The sequence below is a fragment of the Panthera onca genome, chromosome E2 (assembly GCF_046562875.1).
Source record: "Panthera onca isolate mPanOnc1 chromosome E2, mPanOnc1 haplotype 2, whole genome shotgun sequence".
NCBI lineage: Eukaryota > Metazoa > Chordata > Mammalia > Carnivora > Felidae > Panthera > Panthera onca.
In genome coordinates, this window is record NC_138353.1 from 22,077,507 (window position 1) to 22,095,982 (window position 18,476).

At 49.2% G+C, this 18,476-nt stretch overlaps 1 protein-coding gene across 6 annotated transcripts in view; it reads right to left on the reverse strand.

The window, feature by feature from the left end:
* ZNF536 (zinc finger protein 536) overlaps window positions 1-18,476 on the reverse strand; it is a 436,349-nt gene that overhangs the window by 137,993 nt on the left and 279,880 nt on the right. For 4 of the 6 annotated variants that reach the window (XM_060650869.2, XM_060650865.2, XM_060650867.3 and 1 more), the window contains 2 exons: window positions 17,789-17,842; window positions 9,379-10,950 (listed from right to left, as the gene is read on the reverse strand). In XM_060650869.2, the coding sequence (XP_060506852.1) occupies window positions 9,379-10,950; window positions 17,789-17,842 (1,626 nt within the window). Of the gene's footprint in view, window positions 1-1,078; window positions 1,997-9,378; window positions 10,951-17,788; window positions 17,843-18,476 lie in introns of those variants that run through there. The other 2 variants (XM_060650871.2, XM_060650870.2) reach the window with 2 other exon arrangements.

Here is an 18,476-nt window from a genome sequence, read left to right on the forward strand (position 1 = left end):
GACAACAGGACAAATTAAACGGGGAGCAGGCGTGTGCGGGGAGTCTAGACGTTTCCAAAACAGACCCAAGCAGGAAGGCTTGGAAACGCTGAAGGGGCAGGGCCCTGAAGCCCAGCTCATGGACAGAAAAAAATCTAAGCAACAAAAACAGGAAGCAAACTCCTTCCCTCCTGTGCACCCCCCATCCCCGCCCCACCACCATGATATGGAGTGGGGCACCAGGCAGGCAAAAGCCTGTGACAGCAAATACAGGCACAACCCAAAAATCTCCGTGGACAAAAATATTCCAACTCCAACAATTCCCAGCGCTGTTCCATTTAAAACTACACTTCACGGGGCGGGGGGGTGGGGGTGGGGTGGGGGCGGGCACCTGGGTGGCTCAGTCGGTTAAGCGACATGATCTCACAGTTCGTGGGTTCAAGCCCCTGCATCGGGCTCTGTGCTGACAGCTCGGAGCCTGGAGCCTGCTTCAGATTCTGTGTCTCCCTCTCCCTCTGTTCTTCCCCCGCTCACACTCTGTCTCTCTCCATCTCTCGAAAATAAATAAACGTTAAAAACAACTTTTTTTTTAAACTACACTTCACGGGATTCAAAGCACAGGTGGGGGTTTGCTGGAGGGAGGCTGGGTGTGAGCAGTCTCTTCCCCACCTGGGCTGGGGGACAGCAGCCTGCGCGCTGCGTGCCTCAGTGTCCCTGCGCGCGGGGCCTGTGAGCAGGCCTGGGGGGTCTCGGTGCCCACAGTCACTTGTACAGAGACATCCGCACGTGTCACCCGGCGGTCACCCACCCACCACCACGTCACCTCACCCAACCTGCAGGTGCCTTTGCATCTGCCCGTCCGGGTGTGGTTACTAGTGGGGCCCGCCTAAAGGTGAGCCGGGGCCGGAGGCGGTGGGTGGGAAGCAACCAGTTGCCCAGCCAACATCCCAGTGGAGCAGCAAACTAGAATTCCCTGAATGCCCTGTGGACGCTTCCGACAAGGGAGGATGTCACAGGGTGGGGGTGCGGGGGAGGGGGGAGGGGGCGTGTTGTGGAATGAATTAACATAATGACTCAAAACTGCACTAATGTTTCACAGCTTTTTTTTTATTAGCAATACCAAGATAAGTTATTGAAGCATTTTTAGTATTGTTTTACATTCCATTCATAAATGACCTAACTTGTAAGTCAGCATACAGCACACTTAAAGATATAGTTTGACACTTATTCAGAAAGCTACAATTATTATAACTTACATGCCTTCATTACCAGGAATACCTTAATATAATCTTCTAATTACTTCAACAATACTCTAGTCCAAAGCACACGATAACCCAGCACAAGTTTTACACATTTTTTGCTTCAGTCACCATTTTTGAAGTTATGGATGCCAACGTGCCTGTACCCTGGGATTTTACTGTCGTCTGTTCCCGGTTAATAGGACAACCTGACACAATATTCAACTAGCAACAGCACTGCTTAAATACTATGGAGAAAGAGAATTACTGCACTTTTCTGGAGTCTTCTAAAGTGTTACAAAATACAGGACAATCAGACACAAGCAGGAATGCCAACGAGACCCTCAGGGCCCGCCCCTGGAAGCTCGGCGAGCTGGCGTAGCGGAACCCCCACCCCGCCCCCGACCCCGGCCCCCAGTCAGATTTTTCACAGGTGAAGGGACCTCCAATCCACCAGCGTTTGTCACTCAGGATTCACGACTCGGAGGGAATTTTCTCTCGTTCAAGTTACTAAGCCTTCGCGATCCATGACTAATAGTGGAACATATGGGGCAATATTTTTAACCTCCCTGATTCTCTGCTATATATACTGTGGTGGGGTTGATGTGTCGTGTGTATACACATACCTGTGCCAATAGTAATTATTTATTCAACACACATATGTGTATACATTCTTCTCTTGACTTTACACAATTAACAAGCTGCAGATAGCCACCGAGGAGCACGAACAGACAAGGGCAAGTCCGGCTAGACCGACTAGAACGGGGGGTGTCACTTACCTGCAAGAAAATGTGCAGATTCATTAAACAATCCAGAAACCACGTAGGCTAGAGGCATTCAAAAGCAAGGACAGGGCCACGCTCCCTAATTGTTTAATGGAGGAATGACAATAAAGCAATATTTATAAAATTTGGTCCTTCCGTCTCTGGCTAAAGCAAGAATAGGCTACGTGATTAGAGCAGGTTGGCAATTAGGCGTAGAGGTGCTGTTGATCAGCGCTAAGTAATAGGAGATAATTACTACTTATTTGAAACCTGGGCTTTGCACACAACATCTGAATATAAAAAAGAAAAGAACCTGATTCCTTCAATAGCTAAGATGTGGCCTGTATCTACGTGGCTGTCAGTGCCAAGCATCACTCCGAGTCAGCAGCGGAAGGAGGGAGAAGCCAAGCTTAAGCTCAGGACACCTGCACTCAGCGCAAGACAGCGAGGGGGTCACGCTGTTGCCGTATCACACGGCAGTGGCCAGTGGGCGGGCTTGGAGAGTCTGCACGTCCCCAGGGATGTGGGTGTCTGGTCTGACAGCACTCTCTCCCCTCAGCTTTCTCTTCCTCCCTCCCACTCTTAAGTCATTACTGTGGAGAAAAAGACGTGTACGTGTGTGTCTGTGTCTGTGTGTGTATTATTGTTATTATTATTTTTGAACCAAGAGCTCAGTTGCTGTCTTCTCTCGCCCTAGGCTGGGTCCTGGGCAGTAGATATCGAGCAATCGAAAAAGAATACGCACACAGAAACCAAGGTGAAAGCTACCAGACTTTTCTCCTGCTTCGGAGGCACAGTTGATTCAGACAGTAGCTTTTGGAGCCAAAAATATGCAGCAAAAGGAAAGGAACATAAACAAGGCTAAATGTCACCAGTGTTTGCCGACTTACAGACACCATCCATTTGTTTGTTCTGAAATGACGAGTGGACCATTTGGCAAATACAATGGTATTCACACAACAGTTCTGTCATCCTGCAGTGCAAACGACATCACGTCAGTGGCATTCCCATTTAATCTACGAAGAGGGGGGGGGGGAGGAGGAAGAGAATGCCCAGAGAGTTTGCAGAGGCTGCCATCCAAAGAGGCTGCCTTTTCGTCAAGACAGTGCACACAGTGAGGCTTTGGACGAGGGAAGAGGACAGCCCATCCGTGGGTGCCGGTTTCTGCAGGAGATCCCAGGGGACAACACCTCCCCTGTGTCCCGCCAGAATCTGAGGGACAGGTTCTGTGGCTGGTTTGGGGGCAGCCAGCAGGAGCAGAGCGGGCAGCATGGAGTACTGCTCTGCACTAACTTAAGAAGGATGTGCCCTTGGACTTTAGCACAAGCCAAATGGTCCTCCCTACTGGGGTCTAACATCAGCCCCTGGACACACACTGTTCCTGGGAGCAGGCTGGACTCTGGAAGCCAACGACCAATCCGTAAATGATAAAATCAGGCAGAGAAAGCAAGTGCAAAGTTGTGCTTTATCGACAGTCTCTGCAAGCCAATCCATTTTAGAATCAGCTCATAAAGAAGAGAAGAAGGAGGAATGATTGCTCATCTGGCTTTAAATAAAGCATGGCAGCTTCAGAGACAACAAGGCCCTACAGTGGAGACGCCCAGGATCTTCTAGGCTAACGGCCCTTCTTGGTGTTGGCTGAACATGGGCTCCTCTACACTTGACGGATTTCGATTTTGTGGTTCTCTTCCTGTGCCATTTGCCTAATTTAACCTCCTTTCTTTATAGGAACCTGCTGGCTGCTAGGCCACCCCTTCAATCTTAGAATCATCCATAAGACCAAAAACCCTAGGCCGTGCACCTGTTGCCTATGCTTGGGTGTCTTCACACACATGCATGTGCACACACGCATACACACACATGGGGAGCTCTCACGGTGTTTCCACACACTCCAGCCAAGCCCCCTTGGAAATCTCTGACCACAGACTTTAGCCAAAGTTTGGTCAAACGCTGAGGAGGAGGGACCTACTCCCTATGCCAAGCACCTGCCGTCTCACAGGAAGGAAGATAATTGGGTAGAAATTGAAAGGGTGGGGCCACTGCAACAGGTATCACAAGGTCACCAGCAGAATCTCCTTGCTATCCATGACCTGTCGTGGCACACGTGAGGAAGCAAAACGTATCTCTTAAACCTTGATGGGAAGTGAGATTTGTACTTGCTTCATGGCAAAGGGAGACTGCAGCCAAAAGTCATCTGGACGTTGGCACCACTCTGTCAGGACAGCCCCACGTAGACATTCACTTCCGCTATAAAACACCAACTCAATTGAGAACCATTTATCCAACCTCTTCTACATCCATCGTCTTGTTTCATCCTTCCATTTCTGCCCATCACTGAGGGAACTGAAGCTTCCACGGAGCAAGCTCCCTTCAGAGCCAAGCTCCTGTCCCTTCCTCCTCTGCCTACACTGGCCAGGACCGGGGAGACTCTGGGACCTCCATGAGGCACGGAGGAGTCTTCTCCTGCAAGTCTCTGTGCATAGGCAGAGACGTGACCTTCTGGGAACAGGTACACCAGGCCATCGGGGTCTACAAAGCCTCTCTCTCAGGAAAGTCTCTGGTGTCTCTGGCTTTGTCTCCAGTGGCAGTAGGTGGAGCCCCGCAGGCACTAACCTGGGCCTTCCCTGCATCATCTCACTGGCCCTCGAGGCAACAGCAGACGGGTTCGTGTGTGTCTTCTCTAGGGACGACACAGCGGCACCTCCTTCCTCACGCCTAGTTGTTTAATGATCATTTGTGGCTCCTCCTCCTGCACTGTAGGGCAGGGTGGGGTGGGCGTGACTGAGACCACACTGCCTGCAATCCTAATGTATTTCCTCTCGGGCCCCTTAAGAAAGTAGTAGCCAACCCCTGCTTTAGACTGTGTAGCTGGTAAGTAGTGAATATTTTCAGACTGCCGACACTGGAAATCAGCGAGGTTTGTGGAGGACGGAAGTCCCATTTTAACAGCGTTCAGCTCAGATGTCCTAGTTCATTTCATCACACATCTTAGCATGGATGATGGGAAGAGGTTTCGATGGACCCTGAGTTCTTTTTTTAAGGAGGGGTCCCGATTCTCTCACTACTGCGGGAGCCCAGGGAACCTTCGGTCTCAAGCATAATTTGGGTTAGGAAACCAGTTCCCCTACAACCTGAGAATAACAAGGTAAGACTACTGGGGCCTCTGTTGCTAATGACCCTGTCTTCCCAACAGCTTCTCCTGGGGCTTGGTGGGTGCCTCTGTCCAGAAGCCACTGTGCAAGGCCTCATGCCCATGACAGACACGCTGGTGGAGTCTCCTCACTCAGCCTCGCTTCCCTGCGTGGTGGTAACTCCAGAGCTTCGGGGGACAAAGTGTGTCGTCCTTCTCGCTGCCTTTCCCTTTAATGCTGCCCATCAGCCTTGCCCCTGGGCTCACCAAAAGACACCGAGCAAACCCTGCTTGCCAGACTCAACACACGATGACCCCCAGCCATCTGTCTCAGGTTTGAAAGGCAAAGAGTAAGGGTGATCTGTGGGTTGCTTTCCAAATCCACAAACTGGGGTTAAATGTGCTCTGTAACCCTGCCATGCAGCCAGCCCTGCAGGTGCCGTGCAGACCGGCCTTTGTGCCGTCTGGGGCACACAGAAGCCCAGGCCGTCCATGCTGTCTGACCTCCACGCTGCTGGCTGACTCAACAGTTCATCCAAGTGTTTCAGCCTGGACAAGGGGATTGCCCAACCTTGTCCTATCAGTGGATGTGAGCACGGCTCCGGCCTGCCCTTACTCCCTAATTAAATACTCATGTGGCTCCTGTCCCATTGCAGGACCAAGGTCAAATCCATTCCAACAAACTCCAGGGCACATCCAGGTTCTCTAATGGCCCTGAATGACCCATGGTGTACGCCATGTTTCTTCAGCCGAATAAAGAAATGTGGGCTATGCCTGGAGTCTGAAAGACACCTCAAGAAATGGAAGCTTTAATTGGAGTGGGATTTCACCCAACAAAATCAGGTCCATAGTGGGATCTGACCTACTCTAGAGCCAACAGTCCATATCCTCCAGCTTAATCCAAGATGGCTCCTTCTCGAGATCTTCTGTGATATGGCTTTGACAGGCAAATGCTCTATTCTCTATGGAAGGACCTTTAGAAAGTTCAGGCACAAGCTCTCAACCATGGCACGTGCTACAGGAGTCTCCTACCCAATGGGCTGGGTTGGCCCCCCTCCTCATCTCTCTCTTCTGAACCCAAGACAGAAGTGCACTGGCCAGGCACGGGCAGTGCTCACTGGCCAGGAACCTAGGTCCGTGAAGCCACGCAAATGGAAGACCAGAGTTTGAGCAGTTAGGAAGCAGGCATGCAGAGATAGGGAAGCACCTAGAAGTACAGCCTACAGCATGAGAGTCTCCCACAGACTTTAGGGTTAGAAGCCACCTCCTCCAACTCGCCAGCATGTGTCAGAGTTGCTGCTGAGCTCCGTGGGGAGTCTGCGTGATCTGAACAAGATTTTGACTGATGCTTCTTCAAACACTTTCACATCCCATGAGAATAGACACAGACGGACATTAGCTCCTCCTACAAGCCTGTTTCTGGGGGCATCGAAGTGGGGAATTGGGTTTACTAACTAGACAACCGTCAGACCCTAAACTCTCCTGAGATGAGGAATACCGGAATAATTCTTTGGTTTGGCAAAGCCCAGCTTCTTGAGGAAACCAGATATCAAGCTGGTGGTTCCATTTGGAAATCCATATCCACTTTGAGTGGAGCAGAGAAGAGGGAAGAAACGTCAGGAATATTTGATTTCCTGATGCCAATATCATTTCCACTCTTGCAAAGTCAAGCCAATAAGGGTAGGAAGTTTTCAACCATCATTTGTGCTCCTTGCAATGCTAGAGAGACGGTGAGCTGGACCGTGAGAGAGATGCCCCCAAATGCCCATTCTGTAACCAGCGAGGCTTCAGTTTTCCTCCCAGATACCAACTGGTAGAAAGGATGAATATGCCTACCTCGGCCCCCCATCCCCAACCCCCTGGGCTCTGGGACACATAGCAGCCAGTAAGAAAATAAATCAAGATAAGAAGATTTTGATTATGGAGGGCCAGAGATGGGAGTGGGGAGTGAAGACAGGGCAGGGGCAGGCCCCACCTGGAGGAAGAGGGACAGTGCCTCCGGCCCACCCCAAGCAAACACAAGGGCCAGGGGAGGGCCTTCCCGGCTGCTTCCAAGCTCGAGCGAGAGGACACAGAAGAAATGAGGCCCAAGGAAATGCAGAACCTGTGCTCTCTAAAAATAGGCAGTTTGTGGCCAGAGTTCATTCTGGCATCTTACCATGAGTGCAGGGTAGAGCTAAGACCCGGACCCCGACCTGGAGAGGCAACCAGGATGCCTGTTGGTTTTTTTTGCCTGGCTGGCCCGAGGGTCTCCATTCCCCTTTTGAGAGAGGAGCCACAACTTAGACCCCAGGATCTGTGGCGCAAGGGCTGAAAGTGAACTAAGCAAAGTGTTTTGCACATACCCTGGAGCTGTCAGGGGAGTGCTGTGGGCTGCTATTTGGGAGAAGGTGAGAAGTGCTCCGTTTAGAGGACAAGGGCTCACGAGACACCAGGCCCACTGATGCTGCCTCCCCTCCACCCTCACTGTGCAGGACACCAGTGGGCGAGCTCCTCCAAGGCAGGCAGCCTTCCTTCAGCATTGATAGGAAGACGGGAAAATTAATAGGGGTAATACGAGCTCATTTCAAGAAGAATGAGCTTATGAACATGCCAGGTTTTGATCTTTTCTGATGCATGGATTGCTGGCAGGAACTATGGTCCTACATAGGTATTTGAAAGGGCTGAAAATAGACTTAAAGAAAAAAATACCAAACAACAATAAAGGAAGAAAAGTCACAAACTTAAAACAACAATGAAAAAAAAAAGAAGACTTAAACATCGCTCCCCCAGAAAAAAAGAAAAAAAAAAATTGGACTGACATAAAACCCCTTTCTCCTTCTTTTAAATATTGTTTTTAACAGCTTCACACGCAATGAATTATATGTGGATAAAAATAGATCGGGGGGTACTGGTTAATGGGGCCTTGTGAATCATTCAGCGCCAGGAACCGTCAATATTGTTTTGAACTGTCAGAAATCCATTTAGTGATTTTTGACAATTCAAAAAAATATTTCTGACTGCTTGATCCAGTTCTCAGTGAATTAGGGAAGGAGAGGGTAAAAGAAATATATCAATTTAAATTGTGCACCCAGTCCAGCTTCCTGAATTCTGCTGTGTGCTCAAAGCAACATCAGAATTTGGAGGTTGAGAAATAACCCCTTCCATTATCCATCTTTTCTTCCTTCCTTCCTTCCTTCCTTCCTTCCTTCCTTCCTTCCTCCCTCCCTCCCTTTTCTTCCTTCTCTCCTTTCCTTTTTTCAACAGGTGCAGTAGAGTCACAGAAATCCATTCATAGATTAAACGTGGAAAGGTACCACAACCATTTGTCTCTGCCAAGCCTACATGGGACTAGATATAATACACTGAGCTCCTATTCAGAGAGAGGCTTTCAGCGAGGAATATCTGGGTGCCAAGAGAATGTCTTTGATCCTCCCTGCCCACCCTGACATTCATTTGATCCAATTCTAGGCTCCAAATTTATTATTATGTCTTTAAGACCTGGAATTACTTTGGGGTAACCATATTCCTTCAGGAGGTAAAGAAGTGCCAATTTGCTAACAAGATCAGGCAGGCATAAGTCCAAGATACACAGGATCACAACACCGCTAACCAGGGATTTCACAACGTACATTGCTTGTTAGAACATCAGACAGACAGGTGAAGATACAAAGGGACAGAAGGCAATAATGGAAGGCCCAGGTCACAAGTCACTGCCGTTTGGAATCTCTAAAGAGGAGTCACAAACACCCCAAAACAATCGCCCTGGGTGGAGAGAGGATCACTTTATTTCTACATTGTGGTTAGTGTGATACGATTTTTAGTAGCCTCTAAGTCAATGTAAAGAAAAGTTTAAGAAAGCAGGTCTGGCTTAGCAAAGCAGTAAGGAAGGAGCTGTCTTCAGCCATCTTATGCAGAAGTTGAAAATACTGAAGGGTTTGCAAGTTACCATGTCTTGTTGTCTGTGTTTCCGTTCTTAAAAATATGTTCCCCCTCAAGCTACAGATTAAAAACAGGAGTAGTTCGCACGGGGAGACCCCACCCCCCTCCATGCCTTCTGGACGGGCATCTCCGATCACTGGGGTGCAAACCGGGACACAAAAGCGTGAGTTCTAAACCTTCGAAATGAAACGGACTCTCGTGATTGTCTACACTGCATATACAGCATTGTCGGGGCGGTTAGTTCACACATGTGCTCACGGAGGAGTCTACCTCATTTTTTAAAAATGCACAATTCAGCACTGATGTTTTGGGAAATGAACTGAAGGAAGACGATTCTAAAACTTACCACACAAGTCTGGCCTCTTGATACATCCAGAATTTGCTGTGCTACTTGCCAGGCCGTTAAAGGCTGCTAAGCCATCAGAACTGTAGGCCCTGAGGACCGACAGCATGTTCATCGGCTTCTCCAGGCCCGGGGGCCCCCGCTCCGGCTTGGGCAGGCCCGCCGAGGGGTCCTGGGCTGGAAGAAGGCCCGGGCCGTGCCACTGCTTCTCGGGCGCCTGGGGCAACGGTGACACGAGTCCCTGGACGGGCTGAGGGGCGCCTGTGGGCGGCAGGCCATCCCCACCGTCGCCGGCGCTGTCCTTGCCGAGGGCGGACTGTGGCTTGCTCATCATCTCCGGCTCCGTCTCGATATCCTCCTCGTCGTTGTTCTCTCCCTTGGAGGAGTCCATGTCCTCCGAGGAGGCAATGTCGGAGAGGTCGTCGGTAGTGTTCTTGTTTGCGGTTTCGGGGATCAGGATCGGGGCGTCATCTTCGGAGTGGGCCTTCCCATCGGGCTCCTTGTTGGGGCAGGAACTGGAGGCCCCCGAGCCGACCATGCCCGGGTACACGCCAAACTGCTTGTAGAAGTCTGATGGGAAGTTACAAAACGCGGGGTCCACCAGGCCGGGCCACGTGCCGCTCTTCTGCTCCCCCAGAGTCTCCTTGACCGGCCCTTGGGCCGTCTTCTCGGAAGCAGACTCTAGAGGCCCAATCACACTGGAAAGCGCCAGCTCTTTGTTTGATTGTACCGAGGGCAGCAGGGCCACCTTACCGGCCTCCCGGGCTTGGTCTTTGCAATTGAGGGTCACCCCGACGGCGTTATCTTTGCGTTTCGCTTTGCCCAGGTGGTTGGCCTGCAGATGAAGAGCCATCAGCTCCATAGACGATGTCGTGAAAGCACAAAACAAGCAGCCGTGCCACGCGATGCTGTCTTGCACGGTCACCGACGAGCCTGGGAGCGAGGCGGCGTCCGGCCGCACCGACAAGTCTAGGGGCTCGTACTGAGATTTCTCCGACTTCCTCGCGACCGCCTTTCCGCCCGCCTTGTCCTCACCACCATCCGGCCCGTGCACTTTCATGGACGGGGGGTCAGACAGGGCTTTGTCCTTCGTGTCCTTCTCCTTCTTCAAGGAGCTTAGGACAAAGCTGTCCATGAAAGCTTGCAAGGACCCGTGGAAATTCACGCCGTTGTTCACGATACTTTGATAAGCTCTTCCGATTTCGGAGAAGTGGGTGCTTTTGGAAGGAAGGTCGGCACCTTTCAGGGTGTCCGAAGGAGCCTCGGAAGTCATGCCGGTGGCCTGCCCCGAGTGATCTGCGGACGAGAGCACTCCCGCTGTCCACTGCTGAGAGGCAGGGCCACCTCTGAAGTCGATTCCAGGGAGACCCTTAAAGGCCCCCCTCAGGATGTCTGGCCTGATAAACAAAGCAGCTTTGTTGGGCAGCTCGTCCCTGTGGTCTTGGTTTGGGGGCTGTCCAGACAGTGGCCCGGCTCCGTTCTGCCGCTCCCGGTGGTGTCGTTCTAAGTGGTATTTTAAGGATGCTGACTGGGTGCCGGCATAATCACAGTGGGGGCATTTGTAGGGCTTCTCACCTGCAAGATTTCGGTAGAAGGAGAAAGAAAAAAAAGCGTTTATCTCATTTTGGTGTGCTGAACAAGGCTAGAAGGATCAACATTTGTTCTTGGAAACAAAGCAGCTCAAACTAATAATTAGTTAGAGAGCAACTGTTTTTTAATAGAAGAATAATTCGTACTCTTAAGCTTTTTTAATGATTTTGTACCATTTGGGACTATTCAGGAATGACATACTATCTACACACAATTAGCTATCTTTTTCTTTATCTAACATGTGAAAACGGCTGTAGATTTAAAAGCTATGATTATGAAAATTAAGCATAATAATTTCAACCACAGTGATCATTAAAAGTAGAAGTTTAAAAAGACAAAGTATGTAACAAATGGGTGGTTGCAATATTTTGTGTATACAATAGCTCTAAAATTTGTTTAAATTATACACATGGAAACCATTTTTAAACCTAAAAATTTTATGGCACTGTTACGCAAGACCGAAATGAATGATTTAAGTCTTGCTCTGCAGTAAATCATGGATATAATTAGCAAATGGCATACTGCACAAGTAATTTATCATTATTTGGAGGGCACCATTCCAGACGAGCTCAGATATCTGCAGACCTACTGCATTGTTTCTAAATAAAGAACTATAAATACCGATTCTATAAAATATTAATACCATTACAGTGCATTATGATTGCAGATGTAAAGACATATAGTTAAGATAAAAAGCAGTCAATAAAACTTAAAAGAAAATGAGTAATAAAAAAGGTACAAAATATATTTAGTTTCTGTATTTGAAATTAACATTATCTACTGGTCTTTGTAGTGCCTTAAATTTGTACTAATGGCAAACCTAATGCTCCGGTAGTAAAATGTGTAATTTACCTATAATAAGCGCTTTCTAGAGAATAAAAATAGCTTTAAAGAGTGTTTTAAAACATATAAGATCATTTTCATGAATTAAATATTTATTTAAATTCAACACCCAACTTCTTTGTTCTTTCCACCACAGAAAAAGATACCGTAACATACAACTTGGACCTGCCCGCATTGTGGGATAGAGGGAAGGGAGGAGGATAAACAGATGTGGATTTCAATGTATTCCAAGAATTTGTTAGCAATCCAGGGTCTCTTCTAGACTTTGGAATCAAAAAGCTCTCTGGAAGAAACGGCATCGTGGCAGTCCGTTAACTTCTTCACAATAGCACCCTGTCAATAGCCACGGTCATTTCTCCCAGGAAACTCAGCGGCCCCCACCCATTCCTCTGTTTGTTGGTAAGCCACACTGATATAAAAAGCAACGGCAACTCATTGGTGAGTGGTGTATCCCAAAGACATTTTACTGTGTCTGTCTCAGCGGATGCTCTGACTCCCAATCTCTAGGCGTAGGGCACTTGGAGGTAACAACACTCGAGAGGCGGGGAGAAGGATTCCTTGACTGAGCAGGAGACTCCACATCATCTCCAGAAACCATGCCGGAACCTTGGCGGAACTATTGTCTGCCTCTTCAAAATGATGGCTATGGGCTCCCCATTCACTCGTGCAAGATGCTAAAGGTCACCCCTGGACACGTCAGAGATGGGAAGGGAGGCCTAATTGGGAATGTATGTCTCTAAATTGAAAAGTCCCAATTGTCTCTGGCTAGACCAATGGTGTGGATCTAGCAGGAAGAGTATCCCCTTTGAGCTAAAGGCATAAATGGCCTCGGGCACCATTTTCCCACTTTATAGAGTCAGATTCACTCCAGTCATGCTATTTGGACACCTCGTCAGAGGTCAGGGAACCCTCAGTGGGACAGACGCTATGGACAGGCACTTCTGGGCTGACCCAGCAGTCCGGTGGCCGGTTGGAGCAGAAGCAGGTTCTGGAGCTGAGGGGATAGCAGCCGGACTTGTGACAGGAGACCCCAACTAGGAACTCAGAACCCTGGCTCCCTAGGTTAGCAGGAACGTAGGGGAGGGCCCTGCAGTGAAAGCTGGCAGAGGTGAGGCCTGCAGGTACTGGGTGAAACTCAGGATGCATTTCAGAAATGCACCTGGAAATGATTAAGTGCGTCTGGCAAGGGGTTCGCAGAGGATGCATGGGCATTCATTAGCAGGAGCTACAGAGGGAGAATGTGGACTTTTGCCTCCAGGCCTCAGTGGGGGTGGGGGGGGGGTGTTACTAGGTGGGGACTGCAGTGATGCATAAGGATGTGTGTGTATATTTCCAAAGGACACACATTTGAAATTCACACTAAAGCAGTGGTTCTCAAACCCATTAGAATCACCAGGGGATTTTTAGACACTAGTTTTGGAACACAACGCACAGCAGTTCTGATTCTCTAGGTCTGGGGTGGGGGCCAGAAGGCAATATGTTGAACAAAGTGTCCCTGGTGATTCCGATGCAGTGTAAAGATTGTACTTTGAAAAAACCCAGGTGAAAGAAACTGCCTGGGGGCTTTAAAAAATGCCGACACGTGGTCCCTCCTCCACCTCCAGAAATTCTGAGTTAATTTCCAGGATGAAGACTGGGATTCAGGTCCCTCAAAGGCCCCCATGTGGGCCTCTGCTGAGCCTGGGTGGAGAAGCGCCCTTGTAGGTAGACATTGTGGGGTGGCTTAGCAGGGAAGGTAGTCCGCTGGGGACCCTAGGAAGTGTTTGCTAAGTCTGCAGTGGGGACCAGAGGTCCCATGCTGGTTTGCACTCCCGGGGACACAGGACCCGTCTTGGGGACTCGACTTCCTCAACCTGTCATGTGCGAAGTCAGCGTTCTTAGTGCTGAGGCTCACGTCAGCTCTGAAGCCCATGTCAAGAGCAAAACCAGGTCTCCCGAATGGGGCCATATTGTACATGTACAAACACGTGGGCACCCCCACACACCCAGAAACGTGCAGATCCGTTCACACACATCGTTTAGATTGAATGAGTGAGCACCTTCACCTTTCACCTCCCAAGTAGGGAGGGAAACTGAGTGAGGAACCAGAGATGAGGCGTCAGCACCCATTGCTTGCAGGGGACACAGATCATACGGCCACTAAGGCAAGTGGAGTCCACACACATACACGCCACATGGACCTACACGCACACACGCATTACAGCCCGTCACACACTCACACAACATTCATACACACATGCACACACACACATGTATTACAACCAATCACACACTCACACACACATACCACACCCAGCACGTACCCAACACCCATATACACATCACACACACACATCACACACTCATATACCACATGTGCATACTACACACACACACACAACATACACACCTATCACACATATACATACCACACACACACATACACCACGCACACGCAGTGTAGGAAACTCTTCTTTGTTCAACCCACTTCTCTTTTGCAGCTCTTTGGCCTCCACTGCTCCAGGAGAAACAGGCCGTCGCTGAGAAACGGGATTTGGGGTCTCCAAGGGTCTAGGCCCTGCTGGATTGGGGGCTACTTAGTGAGTTCTCAAAGGTGATTTTGACTGCACGTGATACACACAGGCTCTAGCCTTTCTCTACCCATTGCCCACGCTGACCGAATGGTTCTGCATGGTTCCACGGCCTGCCTCGTTCTTCCTGTCACCCCACTTCTGCAGACAAATGCTCCACAACAAATTTCCAGGGGACAAATCCACCCCTCTGGATTTGTGTTTTAAAAAAAGATCCTTGGGGCGCCTGGGCGGCTCAGTCGGTTGAGCGTCTGACTTCAGCTCAGGTTATGATCTTGCAGTTGACGAGTTCAAGCCCCGCATCGGGCTCTGTGCCGACAGCTCGGAGCCTGGAGCCTGCTTCGGATTCTGTGTCTCCCTCTCTCTCTGCCCCTCCCCCCCTCGTGCTCTGTCTCTCTCTGTCTCAAAAATAAAGATAAACATTAAAAAAAATTTAAAAAAAGGTCCTTGATTTTATTTTCTTTATAACGCTTAAACGATTTGCATAACCACTACTGCCCTCTCCTCGATGCCCTCTCTCACCTTCTGGGGCCTCGTCTCAGAGAGGGTACGGGGGACGCTTCAGACCCCAGCTAGTGGTGTGTGTTCCTGGCCAGGCAAACCCAGGTATGGAATCATCTGGGATGAGTGTCTCCTGGCAACCCCTGGCAGCCCAAGGGTCCCACTGCCCACTGAAAACATTCCAGTGGGTACACAGACATGCCTTCCCCCAAGGGTGTATTTCAGAGTGCTTGGGAGACAATCTCCCGACCCTGGCCTAAACAAGACGGAGAGAAACCTGTCAGCACCTTTAGTAGGCTCTGAGGAGAGGGCAAGCCCTTCCCTTGCGTTTGGTGACCGGCGGACACCGAATCTACCCGTGCCGAGAGCCGCTTCACAGTCAGGGTCTCTGTATCTGGCCACGCGTTTTGACCCGAGTGTGCTGGGCTAAGTCTCACACAGCCCCAGGCTTCTGCCCAGGACCGAGTCAGGGAGCCAGTCAGCCCTCTCCCACCCAGCATTCCCCATATGACCCGGTGGCACAGGCGACCCCAGACCCTGCCTGCAGCTCTGTCTAGTTGAATGATTGGCCACTCAGGCCATCAATTGGCCCGAATCTACTGGGAGGATCATTCAGACTGCCCCAAGCTTTCAAGGGGGTCATGAGTCCTCCAGTTACCTCCATGACATTTGGGACGCTGTCTTTTCGTCTGCCTGATGTTGGAGGCAGACACTCAGATGCCGTCAGAGCCAGGCGGATCACAGAAGTGTGCGAAACAGCAGGGTTTGGGGGGAGGGGTGGGTGGCTATCCTAGAGAGCAGTCGCCCCCGACTACAGGCAGCAGGGGCCATGAGGACCGCTGACATTCTAAGAAAAGGCCCTCCGTCCAGATTTCTGCATGCAATATCCTGGTTCTTAAATATTGGCACCTGCTTTAAAACTTTTTCAAACACCTGGAGGACCACAGTACCTTAGTCTGCAGACTGGGTCTGGACTGGCCGGACATTTTGAAACCTGCATCTGGGGAAAGGATGCCCAGTACTGAGCTATTCACCCAGGGAAGAAAGCAGGTCAGAACACTGGGGGCCCTGTGTGGGGGAAGCCTCTCCCAATATTTTAAAGGAACAAGGTACGGGCACAGACAATACACTTGTAGAAAAGAGAGCTCTGCTAGAAAAGGCATGCTGAAATAAAAAGTCATCAGTTCGTCATTCCAATAGACTAATGAATTACTGGAAACATCTTACATTAAAGCAGTTCCTCCCCGACACGTGGTACAAGATGTATATTTAACTTTGGGACACCACTGATAACTTCTCCCAGGCTCTGTACCATAAATTTTTAGAAATATATGACCAAGTGGTTTAATTAGTTTATTGTACCTATTTTTACACGAGCACGTCTTTCATCGTTCTGAGCCTCCACTTTGCACTTCATGGGCCAAAGGAACCCTCACTGTTCGGGGGAGTTATTTTGGCATTATTCAATGGAGCCAATACCCCAACAGCACCTCTCCAAAACTAACAGGTGGATTCACATTATTCTCTCTGGAAATCCCTTTACCGAGCTTTTAAGAAGTGGCTCATGCTTCTAACGTGTGTGTGTGTGTGTGTGTGTGTGTGTGTGTGTGTGTGCGCGCTAAGTCTCCAAAAGTGTTTTAACTTTTAAGGTGAGTAACTGGATATTTCCCCGTATTTGCATCCTCCATTTGATATTTATTTAGTCTTTCTACATGTCTTTACTTAGTTAATACCAGGAGAGATAGATATGGTGGTGCCTTTGCAGCCAAGCTTCAGTACATTAATATAAATTGTACACTAATTCCCCCAAAGCATATATATGTTGTAAACCTGAAGACTTTTCACACAGCTGCTTATTGCTAAACAGTGCCTTGTCCAGAAGGGGACAATCTGTGTCTCTAATTGCTGTCACTGAAGCCGAGATTCATTATGTGACTTTCCCATTAAAATGTGAGCATTAATTTGTATAATGAAATATCACCCACTGCAGTGTTCATTAGCCATGCCCTACTGTATACGGCACATTGTTAGCTACCTAGAAACTGTAGTTAATTTCACTAATGGATATTTCCCTACTTAGTGTTTGGTAGGAAATTTATACTGTAACATTACCTCTTAAACTTTTAAGGAAATTTAAATTCAATCAATTATTTTCAACAAAAGTTTGGGATGTCATTAAGGCAGGAACAGCAAGGTTGGCGGACTGTGGAGGGATAAAATGGGCTTTTAGTTCATCTTAGAAATACAAAAATGATAGAATTTTAATTCAAAACAAAAAGTAAAAAAAAAAAAAAAGAAGCAGCAAAAGAAGAGAATCAGGTTTTGGCAAGCCGATCTTTTTTTTTTTTTTCTTTCCATCATTATTCAGGTGGCTGTCCCCCACTAAGGACAACAACACATGCTCTCCTTTTAGAAAAAAAAAAAAAAGGGAAAAGCACTCATGTTAACCAATCTATATTTGAAAATCTATTCAATGTGCTTTTATAAATGTTAAAACAGCCTGGTCACCTTACCTAGGAGAGGAAACAGAAGCATAGAAGGTAAGGTATGTGTACATCAGGCATTAGGCACCTGGGTTAGGCCCACTAAACTCTCATTTCCACCCACATCTATATACCAGTTGGTGCTTCGGAAGCTCTTTGAAGATGAAAGGCAGCTTCCAAAACGGCATGAGTAATTTATCATCTCCTGATTCAGCGAGTAATCCCACCCCACCTTCCATACCTCCATGTGCCACAGTGGCCGCTTCCCTGCCTCACCACCTCCCTAACCTCTTCACGCTGCTGGGGAAACTGAGGCACGCGGGGTCAAGGAGGCGTGGCCTCAGACCATTGTGAGTTGGGGGTAAAGGAGGAGCCAGGGTGTAAGGTACTTCCCTTTGAAATCGCCGGGAGGCTGCGTCAACACACCTTGTGGGTACAAGTCACTTCCTTTCCTCCCGCTGGTTATGGTGTGGACACACACTGTCAAAGAAATGTTGCATTAATTCCCTAAAACAAGCCAAAAGATCCACCCAGAAAAGTAAAAATACCAACACAGTGCAGTGGTTAAGAGACAGATCTGGGTTTCACCCTGTAAGCAATGCTGAGCACCCCAGAGTGGGTAACTTCACGGCTCTGAGGTTCTGTTTCCTCCTCCCTGCCGAGGGGCAGGGTGCAACCTGGTCACTGAGGTGCTGGGACAGAGAAGGAGTGAATTCAGGTGCAGGGATCAGCACGGTGCCCGTACCTGCGAGTGTCCACAAAGTGGTGGCTAACTGTTCCTATTATTGTTGTTATTACATGATTCCTACTGGCTGCATTTCTCTGCCTCCAGCCAGTAGCTCCCATGCAGTGTGGACTTAGCCTCAGTCAAGAGGTGAGAGAGTCCCTGACCCCGGCCCCCAGCTGGGCACACATCCCTTTGATGATGGTACTGCATGACAGAAGCAACTTCCACAGTTCTCTGTGGTCCTATCGGGCCAGGGACACCTTGCCTGGGAACGAGCATGCGAGCAGGAGCCAAGGAGAGCACCCCAGACACCCCACTCAGCCAGCGTCCAGCTGCTGCGTCACGGAGGCACCCACCTGGCAGGGGTGAGCCAAGCTGGGCGTGCCC